Source organism: Nematostella vectensis, chromosome 4 (genome assembly GCF_932526225.1).
Source record: "Nematostella vectensis chromosome 4, jaNemVect1.1, whole genome shotgun sequence".
Taxonomy (NCBI): domain Eukaryota; kingdom Metazoa; phylum Cnidaria; class Anthozoa; order Actiniaria; family Edwardsiidae; genus Nematostella; species Nematostella vectensis.
The window spans coordinates 13,868,730-13,885,376 of NC_064037.1; the positions used below are offsets into that span (position 1 = coordinate 13,868,730).

The window sequence follows — 16,647 nt, forward strand, 5'->3', positions numbered from 1 at the left end:
AGTTAAGCTTTAAGTTACTTTTTATAAGCATTTTCATATTTTCAGCTTCCTTATTATTGCAAAAGAAGGCCATATTCAGCTTCAGCACACAAAAGAGCCTCTTCTCTGACTCTTTTATTTTGACCGGAAACTACTTTTGATTGTCGGTGAAATGCGATCGCCTCGATGCTTCAGATGAGCTGGTGTGAAATTCTACACCCATCCGGCCCAGGGATCAAAACCCCTCCTAAAGATTACAGTGGCATTCGGCGAGGAATCTCTGCACGGCTGTCTACCGCATCGCAGCCATGAGAGGGCTAAGATCTCTAGCGATTCCTGTTCTTCTAGCGCTTGCGATAGCTCCTTATTCCACCTATGGACAAGCTTTGCTACCCCCTTCTATCAATATCGCACAAAGCAAGCAAATCACTGCGACTTCGACATGTGGTGAAGGACCGGGCGTAGACAAAGATGGCGAGTTGTTCTGTGAATTGGCCTCTGTGCCAGGCAAATTCGGTATTAAGGGGCAAAAATGTGATCGATGTGTTCCCAGTAATAGTCTGAAAGATCATTCCATACAGTATGCTATTGATGGAACAGAGAAATTCTGGATGTCTCCCCCGCTTTCACGTGGGCTGACCTACCAGAAAGTCAACATTACCATCAACCTTGGACAGGTAAAGGGACGATTATATATAATCTTGCTATATTAGGCTACCCTTCTGTCGTGGAGGTTTTTGATTAGAGCAGCATAAATCAGAAATAAACTAGTTTGTTTTTATAGGGTATCAGTTCGTTTAGGAGGAATTCCTTCTCTCATCGGCTCGCTTCCGCGCGAAGCCGTAACGATTTTGTGAAATCGGTTTTTATTCTAAGTAACTTTCTTCATTTTATAATGCAAGCTCTTTCGTGAATATCTCGATGAGATCGTTGGTCCCATTTTGCCTCGGTTGCGTGAGTCTTTTATGCATTTGCAGATTCGTGTAGCTTGGAAATCTTTGAGCGTTTTTTTTGTCACGACCTTTCGCGTGACGGCGGGACTGTTCGACTGTTGCACGACAAAAATTCTGGACGATACGCAAAGCATATGTTTCGAGCTAATCCGAAGTTGAAGCGTGGACTTATCCTGTTCAGCTTTTTCATAGCCAAATGAGCATGGATTGTATTGTAAGTTATAATTCTAATACAAATTCAAGATGCCTGCAAAGTCGATGCTAAAGGAATGGAATGTGTAGAATGTTGCAAGTTGTCGTTGAATGGCTTTTGCATGCGACCGCTCGCTGCTTGCAATATTTAGCTAAAGTATAGATTTCTAACAACATGTGAAATTCAAGACTGTGTCTAAACTCACGGAAAAGCAGGATTGAAAGAACAAGTTCATAATAGAGATTAAACTTTTTAGATGAAGTAAATACTGATAAAGGCTGCAAGAATTTTGTAGAGGCACACTGTTCGCACCGTGTAAAAACTCTATTTTTAGCGTTTTATGAACTCTTAAACTCTTTCGTTTGCGATGACATCTAAAGGCACTTAAAATTAACATCTGAAAAAAAAAAAAGGCTTTAGGAAAGCAATTTAGAGTCTCTTGTTTTCCAGGGTAAAAGGGAAAAACAATGAACTTCAAAATAAAGTCAAAACATCACATATTTTCTATAATATTTTTTAGGATGCTGGATCTCTTATTTTGATTTTGGAAATAATAGCGAACCCCACTGCATCTCTTCCTCCCCTTGCCTCACAAATTATACATAAACATGCTTGCTCAAATAGCAGTTTTCAGTTGAGAGAAACATTTCTGATTTCCTCTTCAGGAGTACCAAGTTGCATATGTGATTGTCAAGACTGGTAATGCACCACGACCAGGTATTTGGGCTTTGGAAAGATCTTTGGATGGGCGAACATACACGCCTTGGCAGTACTTTGCAACTTCACCAAGCGAATGCCAGCAGTACTTTGGAATCAGTCATCTTTTGTCAATCACAAGGGATGATTCAGTCATCTGCACAACTGAGTACTCCAATATTCCACCATTTGAGAATGGAGAGGTAAAAATAACTACATGAAAACATGGAGGGAATCTGTTTTGTTATCTAAATAACTGATAAGTTAAGTTATATTGCAACAAACATAAAGGGTCTGAACAACAAAGTGATTTAGTTTGTCTTTTGAGTTAACTTCAACCATATTTTAGCAGTTTATTGGGTATAGAAATGAATGGTAGAAAACAATGCTTGAAAACTGCAAATTTACATTCTGTGGTAATGAGCATGGTTACTTAAAGCAAAATGTTAACCATGAATCCTCTCTTTCAGATTCATATTTCTTTAGTTACTGGTAGACCAGGAGCAACAAACTTCTCGTACAGTTCGGTCTTACAGGTGAGATAGCGTGGTTCATTAGAAAACAGTTTCATATCAATATAATATATTTTATACTCCTGCTAAATATTGCATGTTTCATACTCTATATTATATACTCCCGAATACAATACACAAAAAAACTGGTAATCGATTCTTCCAGTCTACCCTGAAGAAGTCTTATTAAAGGCGAAAATATGGCAGAGATGATAACCATGATAAGATAAATTGTACTGTATTTATTCTTCTAGTTCATGAACACAGCAATTTTGGCGTTTGCATTTATTTATTTATATACTCCTGATTTATATTACATGTAGCGTATTTGATTAATACTCCTGATATATATATATATAATATGTTACATGTATCATAGGAATGGACAAGAGCATCTCACATACGCCTGCGCCTACTGAAGGTCAAGACCCTTCTTGCCGACCTACTGCCTTTGGCCAACAAGGACCCTTCCGTTACAAGACGGGTATGTGCATAACACACTCTTTGACTTTTGTTTACTTTGTCTCTTCACAATAACATGTCCCTATTCTCCCACAACCTTCCTCTCTTATATCAATGTCTGCTTTACCATGAACTATGGCTATGAACTCTGTATAGCAAAGGGTCATGTCCCTACTCTCCCACAACCTTCCTCTTTTATATCAATGTATGCTTTACCATGAACTATGGCTATGAACTCTGTATAGCAAAGGGTCATGTCCCTACTCTCCCACAACCTTCCTCTCTTATATCAATGTATGCTTTACCATGAACTATGGCTATGAACTCTGTATAGCAAAGGGTCATGTCCCTACTCTCCCACAACCTTCCTCTCTTATATCAATGTATGCTTTACCATGAACTATGGCTATGAACTCTGTATAGCAAAGGGTCATGTCCCTAATCTCCCACAACCTTTCTCTCTTATATCAGTGTCTGCTTTACCATGAACTATGGCTATGAACTCTGTATAGCAAAGGGTCAGAGCAGTAGCAGGCCCTGAAATATTGGGGGGAGGGGGGCACAATACAGAAACATTAAAAAAATATTGGGGGCACAGTCACGCCCCTACTGGTCATTTGGGACACGTGCCCCACCCCTTGCTTTAAGAGTTTACTTAGAGATCATTTCCTGCCCTCCAGAGGTGCTCTGTTACAGTGATGAATGGGGGGATGTATCCATATGAAGTCATTACAAGAAATTATTATTTCAATGCAGTTTTCAATGCTCATTGGCTTTTTTTTCTTTTCTAGTACTATTACTCCATCAAGGATATATCAGTTGGCGCTATCTGCATGTGCAATGGTCACGCTGACGTGTGCATCCAGACAAACACAAGCACCCCATCTCAACAAGATTTCAGATGTAACTGCAGACACAACACTTGTGGTACACGCTGTGAAAAATGCTGTGAAGGTTTTGTGCAGAAGAAGTGGCGGCCAGGCACCCCTGATAACCCTAATGCATGTGAAGGTAGGTGTTAGCAGGTTTTAATTTTAAGGTGATGTTGGGTGTCAACGTCCCCTTCCATTCCCTCCTAAAAATAAGTGCATATTTCAGAAAAAAATAAACCATTTTCTTGTAACATAAGCCAGAGTAGTCACTACTGAAATTTGTTTCAAAGTAGAAAAGGAGTGTAGAGGTGTGGCAAAGTCTTATTTTCTAGCTATTCTTATTATTTAGGCGTATATGTAGGTGTGGGGTAATACTGTAGGAATGCAAACCATCTCCTTTTGACTAAAAACAAGGCACTTAGACATCTTAGGCACTTGCAAATGAGATATATGCCTGTGTATAACCCCCCCATCACTACTCCCTTCTTGTACATCTTGGGTACCCTGATATTATCATCCACACAAGGTTTGGTTTTATAACATATTATAACATATAGTTAAGAAGGCAAACAAAAGGCTCTACGCTCTCCGGCTCCTTAAGAAATCTGGAGTACCGGTCCAGGATCTTGTTGCCATCTATTGTGTACTCATTAGATCTGTTGTGGAGTACGCAGGTCCAGTATGGGCTAACATAACAGGGTTCCTTGTCGACATTGTTGAGGGCATCCAAAAGAGGGCCCTCCGTATCGTTTTACCCCATCTACGATACAAGGAGGCCTTGGAAGCCAGCGGGCTCCAAAGTCTTGCTGACCGCAGGCGCGAGCTTTTTATCAGTCTCATGACCTCCGCTAAGGAGCTAGAACCCCTTCGATCTGTAATTACTGGAGGCGTAATTAATAATGTGCATGGATACTCACTAAGATCCGGCAGTATGAATACCTACAAACATATTTCTGTAATTAAACGCTTTGGTGACTTTGTTACTTATCGATTTCTGTAATAGTATAACGCTATATGTGCTGGCCCTTTGCCTTAATCCAGTCTGTAATACTGCCATGGCAATTGAATAAAACCCCTATCTATCTACCTATGTATAACAGATAAGATAAATGCTTGCGAACCCCCTCCTCGGCAAGCCATGCCTACGCACCTAATGGTCTCATGCTTATATTGGTATTTTTTCCACAGCCTGTAACTGCCATGGCCACTCAACCAAGTGTTACTATGATCCTACAGTCGCGGCTGCCAAGAGAAGTCTGGACCTGAATGGCAGATATGAGGGGGGAGGAGTGTGTGAAGATTGTCAACACAATACAGCTGGCATCAACTGTGAGCGCTGCAAGCAGGGTTACTTCCGTCCTCGGGGTGTTGACAAGACATCACCTTTTGCATGCCGCGGTGAGTGGAGATGATGATGGTGATGGATATGATGATGATGATAATGATGATGATGTAAAATTAATGTTGCTATTGGTTTTAGTGGTTGTTCAAGATTGGTATAGATGCTTATAATTATAGAGATAATAGGAATTAAAAACAAAAATCATTTCGCCAGTGATTCCTATAATGGCTGTCCAAGAATGCCCTTTGGCAATGACATGGTGTTTTATCCTCTAGCATGTAACTGTGATCCCCAATACACCACTGGCCGGTGTTATGATGAAAATGGTGACTGTGAGTGCAAGCCACGCTATGGTGGTCCAAGGTGTGACAGGTGCCGGGAGGGCTTTTATGGATTCCCCAACTGCAGACGTAAGTCTTCTAAAACTACCATTGATATCAGGGCAACAAGGGTAAGTTACCTGGGAGATCTTAACAATCATACTGAACAATGCGCATGAGCAAGAGCTGGCATAGACACATTGGAAGCCACAAAGTCATTGAATGGCTATAAGCATTTTTGCACCATTCCATTACAAACGCTGAAGTTAAAGCAATATAATAACAGTTGCTGCATCATATTAAAAATGTCAAATTTGATATATATCTTTTTCAGTTATGAGACAAGGCCACCCCACCACATCCCCCAACCCCCTCCTCCCCCCCCACACACACAGAGATTCTTTTAGCATGCTATTGTGCTGGAAGTCAATGTTCTAACGATGAACTAATCTTGTCATGTCCTACATTCAGCTTGTGATTGTAACCCTGTCGGTACAACCGGCCAAGTCTGTGGTCCAACTGGTAACCGCTGTCCATGCAAACCCAACTACGGCGGCGCCAAGTGTGACCAGTGTGCTCCCGGTTACTATGGTTACCCCAACTGCAGACGTGAGTGACATAAGAAAAAACACATAAAGGCCTGTAAAGCCGTTTCCTGACCAATATTTCTTGCATCATCATAGCCAAAATAATTGTTCCATCAAACTTTTTCGCAGTTAAATATTTTTAGGAAAGTTTGATGTTGGTCTGAAAAGTTTTAAAATTGTTAGAAATTTCGGGACCAAATTGACACTTGGCATAGTCATTTCCTGATCAATATTTTTTGCATCATTGAGTCGAAATAGTCGTCCATCAAACATATTCGCAGTTTAGGAATGTTTGATGTCTGTCTGAAAAGTTTAAATTTTGTTTCAATCTCATAAAATCGCTAAAACATTTCGAGCGTGGACTGCATTGAACTTCCGGGACCAAACTGACACGTGACATAACATGCCTGCTGAATTGTGTTGTATTACCGCAGCCTGTAACTGTGATCGCGTGGGCTCATTCAGCACATTCTGCGACGCCGCATCCGGACAGTGCCAGTGTCGACAGACATTCCGTGGTCGGCAGTGCAACCAGTGTAACCGAGGCTTCTACAGCTTTCCAGAGTGCAAACGTAAGACTTTAGCTGGTGTTATGTTTGGAAGGTAGCATTAAGTCCCTGATACACACAACAAATGACCCAAGTAATAGATAACACTCACCAGGCGCGTACTCAGGATTGGCTGAGGGGGGGGGGATGCGCAGTCATACGTATCATATGGAAAAAGTATAGTATAGTATGAAGATTCCTTTGTAAGAAAGACCCACTTTTTGGCGGCAAAGAGAGGCGGGGTGCACTTGCACCTTGCGCACCCTTCTTTGTTCGCGCCTGCTCAAGGCAAGGCCAACGGGGGCCTGTGAGACCCTCTGGACCCGTTAGGCGGACAGGGTAGTGTCAGCTACCGGGACACCAATCATCGCAGGGGAGGCTCCGTCTCCGCCCGCCTCTTACATATTGTCAGCATGAGCAGCAATCCCTCTGCCCGCAGCACCTGGTACAGGCCCAGTTTCAATTTCAGTTTAGTTTCTTTGTTTATCGAGGGTAACATATTTAACCGAATATACAGTTTTCTAACATATGGCCCTCGGTTAGTAAGTACTGTCACTGGGGGTGGTCACTGCCAGAGGGTTTATTGCGTCCCCAGTGGTTCTTTTACGTCCCTTCGGTTCAGGTTAGTGTAGTGCAGCTTAAAGAGACGGGACCTCCGGTTTAGTGTCCTTATCCGAGAAGACTGGAAACACGGGAGAATAACTTCAACTCACTTGTGACACAAATTCGAATCAAGGCAGGAACCTGGAAAAATCCCCAGTTTGAGCCCGGATTCGAACCTGGGCCACAGCGGTGAGAGGCCGACGCGCCAACCTAGGCCACCCTGACAGCCTCCGTCTGTCCATGTCCGTTTGCTTTTCCGTCCTATTGTTGCCAACTTGTTTCCTGAGGTTTAGAGGCTAACAATTGTTGCCCTTATTTACTGCATCAATTTGTTTAGCTAAATTTGTTTTGTCTCTTACCTTAATCTATTGCAATTTCAGCATGCAATTGTGACTCAGAAGGGACGGGAAGGGAGATTTGTGACCCGGTTGAAGGCCGCTGTATCTGCAACAGAAATTTCGCGGGCGACCGCTGTGACGTGTGTAATCAAGGCTTCTACAGATTCCCAGAATGCCGAGGTAAGAATGAACTTTTTCAGCACCAACAATTAGCTGGTGAATAGAATGTACAACGATGATGCCACTGCATATGTTTTATCAACAAAATAATCTCGACCAGCACTGTATAATGGTGTAGATTTGCGCCCCAAACGAACAGCGCCATCTGCTCCACAGATTTTCACAGATAAAGTTGACAGAAATAGCAGCAAGATAAATAGCGCCAGGAGCAAGGGCCGCAGCATCAGCAAAAGAAGCTTTCGCGTATCAGCCCTTAAATGTGCGCTGCCTTATCTAGCGAACCTGCCTACGTGACTTTTTGGGTGGCAAACTAGCTCGCGCATATCAAGAAAATTTAGCCAAAAGTTGTCGTGTTTGACAACGCGGTCACTTCCATATAAGGAAACTAATATATTCCTTATTTGGAAAAACTGCATGATTCTTATCATTTTAAAGGTTGCCGTACCGTAGGTGCTTCGTAAACTTTATGACTTTTAATCAGAAGAGAAAAACAGTGACTGTGACCATCCTTGGTCAATGGAGAAAGTATCTGAAAAAAAAAACGAAGATTGCTCGGTACTAGTCCCTCAAAACGACAACGTTTTCTTCTTATGCTAAGACTTTTAACCGCAAAACAAGTAACTTATTTGGTGCTTATGTATAAAGCCAGATTTTTTTTCTGGAAAAGGGTATATTTTCATTTAAAGATTTTATTTTTTCGTCTTTCTCTGTCATAACGCCATTTCTGTGTTTATTTTGACTAGAATTTGCCGCCCAAAAGGTCACGTGATCTCTTAGCGCAAGCCCCATTTTAGAACTTCTGTTTTTTCTGGTTCTCTTTCAACTTTCCCGCGTTTTCCCGCAGCGTGCGAGTGTTCTGTCGAAGGTTCCGAGTTTCCCGGATGTGACGACAATGGCGTCTGCCGATGCAAGGACAACTACGTGGGCGTCAAATGCCGCAACTGTAAACTTGGTTTCTATGGTTACCCAAGATGTATCAAGTGCGGATGCGACCCGAGAGGCGCTGTCAATCAATTCTGTGATCTGCTCACGGGACAGTGTACTTGTAAGGGGAGCTTCAGGGGGCTTAACTGCAATCAGTGCCGGACGGGCTTCTACGGGTTCCCGGACTGTAGGGCGTGTCAGTGCAACCCTGCCGGGATCAAGCCCATCCCTGGACGCCCCTTGGGAGACTGCTCGTATTCAAACACTGTAAGTATACATCCCTTCAATCTCAGTAGCGCACAGAATTATTCAAACACTGTAAATATAACTCCGTTCATTCTCAGTAGCGCACAGAATTATTCAAACACTGTAAATATACCTCCGTTTATTCTCAGTAGCGCACAGAATTATTCAAATACTGTAGCAGGGCTTCTGGAATTACGCGCTTTTGCGGAAGCGCGTAATTTGGCTTTCTCCGCGTAAACCACAAATTTCCGCGTAATTTGGCTAAATTTTGAAAGACAAAACATTTTAGTGCACAGCTGATGTGTTCTTTTAGGGTTTTTACCTCTATTTCTCGTAAAAAAAGAGATATATTCTTCGTAAGAGTGCGACATTTCGAACTGAATTTCGAAAATAAATAAAATGACTAGGCGCTAAACCGCGAAGGCCTAGGACTAACAATAAAATACCTTTTTTAATTGGCTGGTGGCTAGAAGCCAATGAAAACTTGCCTAAAATATTTTCGCGCAAAAAACTAACCTTTTAAAGTTATTTCGTGCTTTCTTTCGGTACAAATTGTAGTTTGGGCGTAACAGTTGATATTCCGTGTAATTTAGAGCGTAATTCAGTAAAGAATCCTGCAAAATTTTGATTTTTTTTAGAAACATGTATTGCAAAATCCCGCGTAATTTAGCGCGTAATGATTGATTTTCCGCGTAATTTAGCAAAGATTCCCGCGTAATTTTGAGTTTTTTTCCGTGTAATTCCAAAAGCCCTGTGTAAGTATACCTCCCTTCAATCTCAGTAGCGCACAGAATTATTCAAACACTGTAAATATACCTCCCTTCAATCTCAGTAGCGCACAGAATTATTCAAACACTGTAAATATAACTCCCTTCAATCTCAGTAGCGCACAGAATTATTCAAACACTCTAAATATACCTCCCTTCATTCTCAGTAGCGCACAGAATTAATCAAACACTGTAAATATAACTCCCTTCATTTTCAGTAGCGCACAGAATTATTCAAACACTGTAAATATAACTCCCTTCATTCTCAGTAGCGCACAGAATTATTCAAACACTGTAAATATAACTCCCTTCATTATCAGTAGCGCACAGAATTATTCAAACACTGTAAATATACCTCCCTTCATACTCAGTAGCGCACAGAATTATTCAAACACTGTAAATATAACTCCCTTCATTTTCAGTAGCGCACAGAATTATTCAAACACTGTAAATATAACTCCCTTCATTCTCAGTAGCGCACAGAATTATTCAAACACTGTAAATATAACTCCCTTCATTCTCAGTAGCGCACAGAATTATTCAAACACTGTAAGTATACCTCCGTTCATTCTCAATAGCGCACAGAATTATTCAAACACTGTAAATATACCTCCCTTCATTCTCAGTAGCGCACAAAATAATTCAAACACTGTAAATATAACTCCCTTCATTTCAGTAGCGCACAGAATTATTCAAACACTGTAAATATACCTCCGTTCATTCTCAGTAGCGCACAGAATTATTCAAACACTGTAAATATAACTCCGTTCATTCTCAGTAGCGCACAGAATTATTCAAACACTGTAAATATAACTCCCTTCATTCTCAGTAGCGCACAGAATTATTCAAACACTGTAAATATAACTCCCTTCATTCTCAGTAGCGCACAGAATTATTCAAACACTGTAAATATAACTCCCTTCATTCTCAGTAGCGCACAGAATTATTCAAACACTGTAAGTATACCTCCGTTCATTCTCAATAGCGCACAGAATTATTCAAACACTGTAAGTATAACTCCCTTCATTCTCAGTAGCGCACAGAATTATTCAAACACTGTAAGTATACCTCCGTTCATTCTCAATAGCGCACAGAAAAAGGCATATGGGAGATAAGGATTAACATGTTTTATGTAATAAGCCAATGTAGAAGTTTCGATAACCTGAATCTTAAATATACCAATGTATATCCCAATTTCTAGAAAAAGTCTAAGGTATAGAGGCCACACAAGCAGATAATATCATCGTGCACCCTAACAAACCAAAGGCGTAGCATTTTCTAAATAGTTATATTACTAACTGACACCATCTTCAAAGCTAGGAGGAGTTTCGGTCATGCTTTGTAGCTTTGAAGCATTTTTTGTCACGCTTATTGAAAATAATGAGTCGTTTCTTGTACCCTTATTGGCTTATGGCAATATTTTTTTTAATCCTCTATGAAAATGTTGTTTTTTTCTTTATCAGGGTCAATGTGACTGCAAGGATAATGTCCAAGGCCTTGAATGTTCCGAATGCAAGCCGGGATATTATAACCTCCGTCCCAGCAACCCTCGCGGGTGTGACGCGTGCCAGTGTGACCCCAAAGGCGTGGTCGCCGGGCTCGCTCACTGTAACCAGGTAACGGGCAAGTGCACGTGCAAGGAATACGTGACTGGTACTCGCTGTACCACGTGCAAGGTCGGGTTCTACGCGCTGCAAGAGAGGAAGGTGTTCGGATGCTCAGGTAGGTCACGTTTTGAAGCTTTCCCCATACGTTGTTCACGCTGCATCACAGAAAGCTGGCCCGTCGCAAGGGAGGTTCGGAGGTTCGAAAGAACCCCCCCCCCCCCCCCCCCCCCACCCCCCGTTCTACTGGAAGGTCCGCTCCAATGAAGGGAACACAAATACCTATTCGAGCTATAACAAGTTACCGGAGCCTGTTCAAAATCTTGGCTACGGTCCCGAAAAGGCGTCTGTAAAAGAAATGCTCTAAAACCGTGTACATATGTGAAAGCATGTTTTTGTACTTTCCCTTAAGGTTGCGCTTGTGATGTTGGCGGCTCTTTTGACCAGAAGTGCGACTCCATCACCGGCCAGTGCAAGTGCCGCCCCAATGTACGCGGTCGAGACTGCAGCAGGTAACACCACATTTAAATTATAAGTTTACAAAAATTATCATTATGTACTCTGATGGTAAATTTTTTCCTATGTTGTATAAATATGCTAGATTTACATACTTTTTACAGAATATTTACCTTTAAATATTTTTACATTAGATGTAAGATTGTTTTACATTATGTGAAATAGTATTCCAGAGCATGGTGTGTGTCGCAATTTTTCTTGCGTTTGCAAAGTCTTCGCGACGGTGTTTTTATTATCACCAACACGATAATGGCCGGTCCATAGACACGATGTTACTGCTAACGAATTCTTGTCCATATAAGGCCGTCCCAGAACCACTACTTCCCAGGCCTCCTCGCCATACGTGCCGAAATGGAGGACGGCTGTGTACCAGGCCCCTCGCAATCCATCGGCGGCGATATCCCAGGCCTCCAGCACAGCCCACCACAGGGTGACCAAGCAGAGGAATGTAACCCTGCTAGGTTTGGATTTGACGAGAAAGCCTTTCCTGAATTCTCCTGGCGCGGGTATGCCGAGATGACCGATTTGCAGGTATGAGAAGATATTTCGTGAAATAAAAGGAGAATGAATTCTATAGCAACTGGCTATCAGGAGTCACATCCTCAAATAGACTTCCTTTTTGCTTTTACAATTTTTAAATATTTATCGCGTTTTCTGTTAAAAATTATCGTAATCGGTATGGAAAAATTGCAAAAAACAAAACAAAAACAGATTGTGATAATTTTTCGCAGGGCAATACGCAAATACGTTATGCCCTCCATCCGAGGAAATACGGGAATGTCATATCTACCAATTAGCCAATCAGAGGCGCGCGTACGATCGTAGCCATATAGTTAAAAAACATTCTTGAAGTCTCGAGGGTGTCCTAATTAACGAGGTTCCACTGTTCTCTGTTATTACAGAATACCCTCAAGTCTCGAGGGTGTCCTTATTAACGAGGTTCCACTGTTCTCTGTTATTACAGAATACCCTCAAGAAGTCTCGAGGGTGTCCTAATTAACGAGGTTCCACTGTTCTCTGTTATTACAGAATACCCTCAAGAAGTCTCGAGGGTGTCCTAATTAACGAGGTTCCACTGTTCTCTGTTATTACAGAATACCCTCAAGGTGAAGCTGGACATCCCGTACACGGGTCGATATCACGTGGTCTTCCATTACGTGCTTGAGAACGACAAACCCGTGAGGGGAGAGGTGGAGCTGAGCCCGCGCACAGGCGGTGTCAAGCAGAGCAGCGTGGTAGAGTTTGAGCCCACGAAGCTTGGGGCCGTGCTTACAGATGGATTCACCACCGCCGGGGAGGGTGACAGGCCCACTCAGTTCATGCTGACCAAGGGAGTCTGGGACCTGACTTTTAAGGCGCCTACTTCCAAGCTGCGTCTGGTGAGGTTTTTTCTGTGGGGGTTTAGACAGGGTTGGGGAAGGGTGGGGAGGAGGAGAAGGGCGGAGGTCGGGGGTGGAGGGGGACGAACTCACTGATTTCGTGATGGCGAAGGCAGTGGACATCCTAACATTCAAGGCGCAGATGTTAGAGCTGCGAAGGGCGGAATTGAACAGGATGGAGCTATATAGCGATATATTCGTTCTAACGGATGGATTTAGCAACTTCTTATATGGGGGAAATCCACTCAGTTAAAGATAACAATGGGAATATTGACCTCTATGTTTTGCAGGGCGTTATGTTTGGAGGGGTAGGAAGGGGATTTAGGGGATGGGGTTACATAGAATAGGGCGTTATTGGGGAATGCCTGCTCAGGTCAGGCTAATAAGATGGTTTGGAATCTTCCAAATTACTTTTTGTGAAGATTATGAGTACTTACGTGGAAGGGATGTTTTGGGAGGGAGGGTTTCTGAAGGCGACCACGCCCGTTCTATTGCCACACGAGTCTCGACATTTTGCGACTTGTTTCACGGACGCGGTTGTTTTGTGTTTTTGATGTAAGCTTTTTTTTACTTTGTAAAAACGGTTTTCTAACGTCCGTAAGATTTAACGTTTCAGGTAAAAATCGTAAAAAAAATGTAGAAATGCATGATACTACACAGATGACTTTGCTCATTATAAGGTTTATATGAATGGTGACCACACAAAAGAACGTTTCCACCCAAGGTATCCGATCAACTAAATTTACTAATGATTGTATTCGGTATTCAGGATTACGTGTCAGCGGTTCCTCAGCAGTACTACGAAGCATACATTCTCCAGCGCAAAGTTACCAACCCGTGTGTGGTGAACGGCTTTGGAACCCTGTGTACGCAGTACTCCTACATGAACGCCATTCGGCCGGAGTTCCCCAAGGTGGAGCTTGAGACTGGGTACATCATAACGAGGCAGGGACGGCAGCAGACCCAAGTATTCAACGACAAGGAAGTTCTCAAGCAGCTGGACTTCAGTGCTATGGCCTTGCTTGATAGCACACAGGTTTGTACAAGGATGGGGTGGACTTCAGTGCTATGGCCTTGCTTGATAGCACACAGGTTTGTACAAGGATTGGGTGGACTTCAGCGCTTTGGCCTTGCTTGATAGCACACAGGTTTGTACAGGGATTGGGTGGACTTCAGTGCTATGGCCTTGCTTGATAGCACGCAGGTTTGTACAGGGATGGGGTGGACTTCAGCGCTATGGCCTTGCTTGATAGCACACAGGTTTGTACAAGGATTGGGTGGACTTCAGCGCTATGGCCTTGCTTGATAGCACACAGGTTTGTACAAGGATTGGGTGGACTTCAGCGCTATGGCCTTGCTTGATAGCACACAGGTTTGTACAAGGATTGGGTGGACTTCAGTGCTATGGCCTTGCTTGATAGCACACAGGTTTGTACAGGGATTGGGTGGACTTCAGTGCTATGGCCTTGCTTGATAGCACACAGGTTTGTACAGGGATTGGGTGGACTTCAGTGCTATGACCTTGCTTGATAGCACCACACAAGTTTGTACAGGGATTGGGTGGACTTCAGTGCTATGGCCTTGCTTGATAGCACCACACAAGTTTGTACAGGGATTGGGTGGACTTCAGTGCTATGGCCTTGCTTGATAGCACGCAGGTTTGTACAAGGATGGGGTGGACTTCAGTGCTATGGCCTTGCTTGATAGCACACAGGTTTGTACAAGGATGGGGTGGACTTCAGTGCTATGGCCTTGCTTGATAGCACCACACAAGTTTGTACAGGGATTGGGTGGACTTCAGTGCTATGACCTTGCTTGATAGCACCACACAAGTTTGTACTTGGATGGGGTGGACTTCAGTGCTATAGCCTTGCTTGATAGCACCACACAGGTTTGTACAAGGATTGGGTGGACTTCAGTGCTATAGCCTTGCTTGATAGCACCACACAGGTTTGTACAAGGATTGGGTGGACTTCAGTGCTATGGCCTTGCTTGATAGCACACAGGTTTGTACAAGGATTGGGTGGACTTCAGTGCTATAGCCTTGCTTGATAGCACCACACAGGTTTGTACAGGGATTGGGTGGACTTCAGTGCTATGGCCTTGCTTGATAGCACACAGGTTTGTACAGGGATGGGGTGGACTTCAGTGCTATGGCCTTGCTTGATAGCACCACACAGGTTTGTACAAGGATTGGGTGGACTTCAGTGCTTTGGCCTTGCTTGATAGCACCACACAAGTTTGTACAAGGATTGGGTGGACTTCAGTGCTTTGGCCTTGCTTGATAGCACCACACAAGTTTGTACTTGGATGGGGTGGACTTCAGTGCTATAGCCTTGCTTGATAGCACCACACAGGTTTGTACAGGGATGGGGTGGACTTCAGTGCTATGGCCTTGCTTGATAGCACCACACAGGTTTGTACAAGGATGGGGTGGACTTCAGCGCTATGGCCTTGCTTGATAGCACGCAGGTTTGTACAAGGATGGGGTGGACTTCAGCGCTATGGCCTTGCTTGATAGCACCACACAGGTTTGTACAAGGATGGGGTGGACTTCAGTGCTATGGCCTTGCTTGGTAGCACCACACAAGTTTGTACAGGGATTGGGTGGACTTCAGTGCTATAGCCTTGCTTGATAGCACCACACAGGTTTGTACAAGGATTGGGTGGACTTCAGTGCTATGGCCTTGCTTGATAGCACACAGGTTTGTACAGGGATGGGGTGGACTTCAGTGCTATGGCCTTGCTTGATAGCACCACACAGGTTTGTACAAGGATGGGGTGGACTTCAGCGCTATGGCCTTGCTTGATAGCACCACACAAGTTTGTACAAGGATGGGGTGGACTTCAGTGCTTTGGCCTTGCTTGATAGCACACAAGTTTGTACAGGGATGGGGTGGACTTCAGTGCTATGGCCTTGCTTGATAGCACCACACAGGTTTGTACAAGGATGGGGTGGACTTCAGTGCTATGGCCTTGCTTGATAGCACCACACAGGTTTGTACAAGGATGGGGTGGACTTCAGTGCTATGGCCTTGCTTGATAGCACGCAGGTTTGTACAAGGATGGGGTGGACTTCAGCGCTATGGCCTTGCTTGATAGCACCACACAGGTTTGTACAAGGATGGGGTGGACTTCAGTGCTATGGCCTTGCTTGATAGCACGCAGGTTTGTACAAGGATGGGGTGGACTTCAGCGCTATAGCCTTGCTTGATAGCACCACACAAGTTTGTACAAGGATGGGGTGGACTTCAGTGCTTTGGCCTTGCTTGGTAGCACCACACAAGTTTGTACAGGGATTGGGTGGACTTCAGTGCTATGGCCTTGCTTGATAGCACACAGGTTTGTACAAGGATTGGGTGGACTTCAGTGCTATGGCCTTGCTTGATAGCACACAGGTTTGTACAGGGATGGGGTGGACTTCAGTGCTTTGGCCTTGCTTGATAGCACACAAGTTTGTACAGGGATGGGGTGGACTTCAGCGCTATGGCCTTGCTTGATAGCACCACACAAGTTTGTACAAGGATGGGGTGGACTTCAGTGCTTTGGCCTTGCTTGATAGCACACAAGTTTGTACAGGGATGGGGTGGACTTCAGTGCTATGGCCTTGCTTGATAGCACCACAC

General features: G+C 43.6%; 1 protein-coding gene across 4 annotated transcripts in view; it reads left to right on the forward strand.

The window, feature by feature from the left end:
- The first annotated feature begins 57 nt into the window (after positions 1-57).
- LOC5510918 (laminin subunit alpha-like) overlaps positions 58-16,647 on the forward strand; it is a 56,342-nt gene continuing 39,752 nt past the window's right edge. The window contains exons 1-16 of one of the 4 annotated variants that reach the window (XM_048725908.1): positions 60-656; positions 1,791-2,024; positions 2,292-2,357; positions 2,713-2,817; positions 3,587-3,806; positions 4,856-5,065; positions 5,285-5,419; positions 5,801-5,938; positions 6,351-6,488; positions 7,448-7,585; positions 8,430-8,776; positions 10,986-11,244; positions 11,539-11,638; positions 11,945-12,173; positions 12,737-13,021; positions 13,791-14,057. In XM_048725908.1, coding sequence (XP_048581865.1) covers positions 288-656; positions 1,791-2,024; positions 2,292-2,357; positions 2,713-2,817; positions 3,587-3,806; positions 4,856-5,065; positions 5,285-5,419; positions 5,801-5,938; positions 6,351-6,488; positions 7,448-7,585; positions 8,430-8,776; positions 10,986-11,244; positions 11,539-11,638; positions 11,945-12,173; positions 12,737-13,021; positions 13,791-14,057 — 3,240 coding nt within the window. In that variant the 5' untranslated portion in view covers positions 60-287. Of the gene's footprint in view, positions 657-1,790; positions 2,025-2,291; positions 2,358-2,712; positions 2,818-3,586; positions 3,807-4,855; positions 5,066-5,284; positions 5,420-5,800; positions 5,939-6,350; positions 6,489-7,447; positions 7,586-8,429; positions 8,777-10,985; positions 11,245-11,538; positions 11,639-11,944; positions 12,174-12,736; positions 13,022-13,790; positions 14,058-16,647 lie in introns of all 4 variants that reach the window. The other 3 variants (XM_048725910.1, XM_048725909.1, XM_048725911.1) reach the window with 3 other exon arrangements.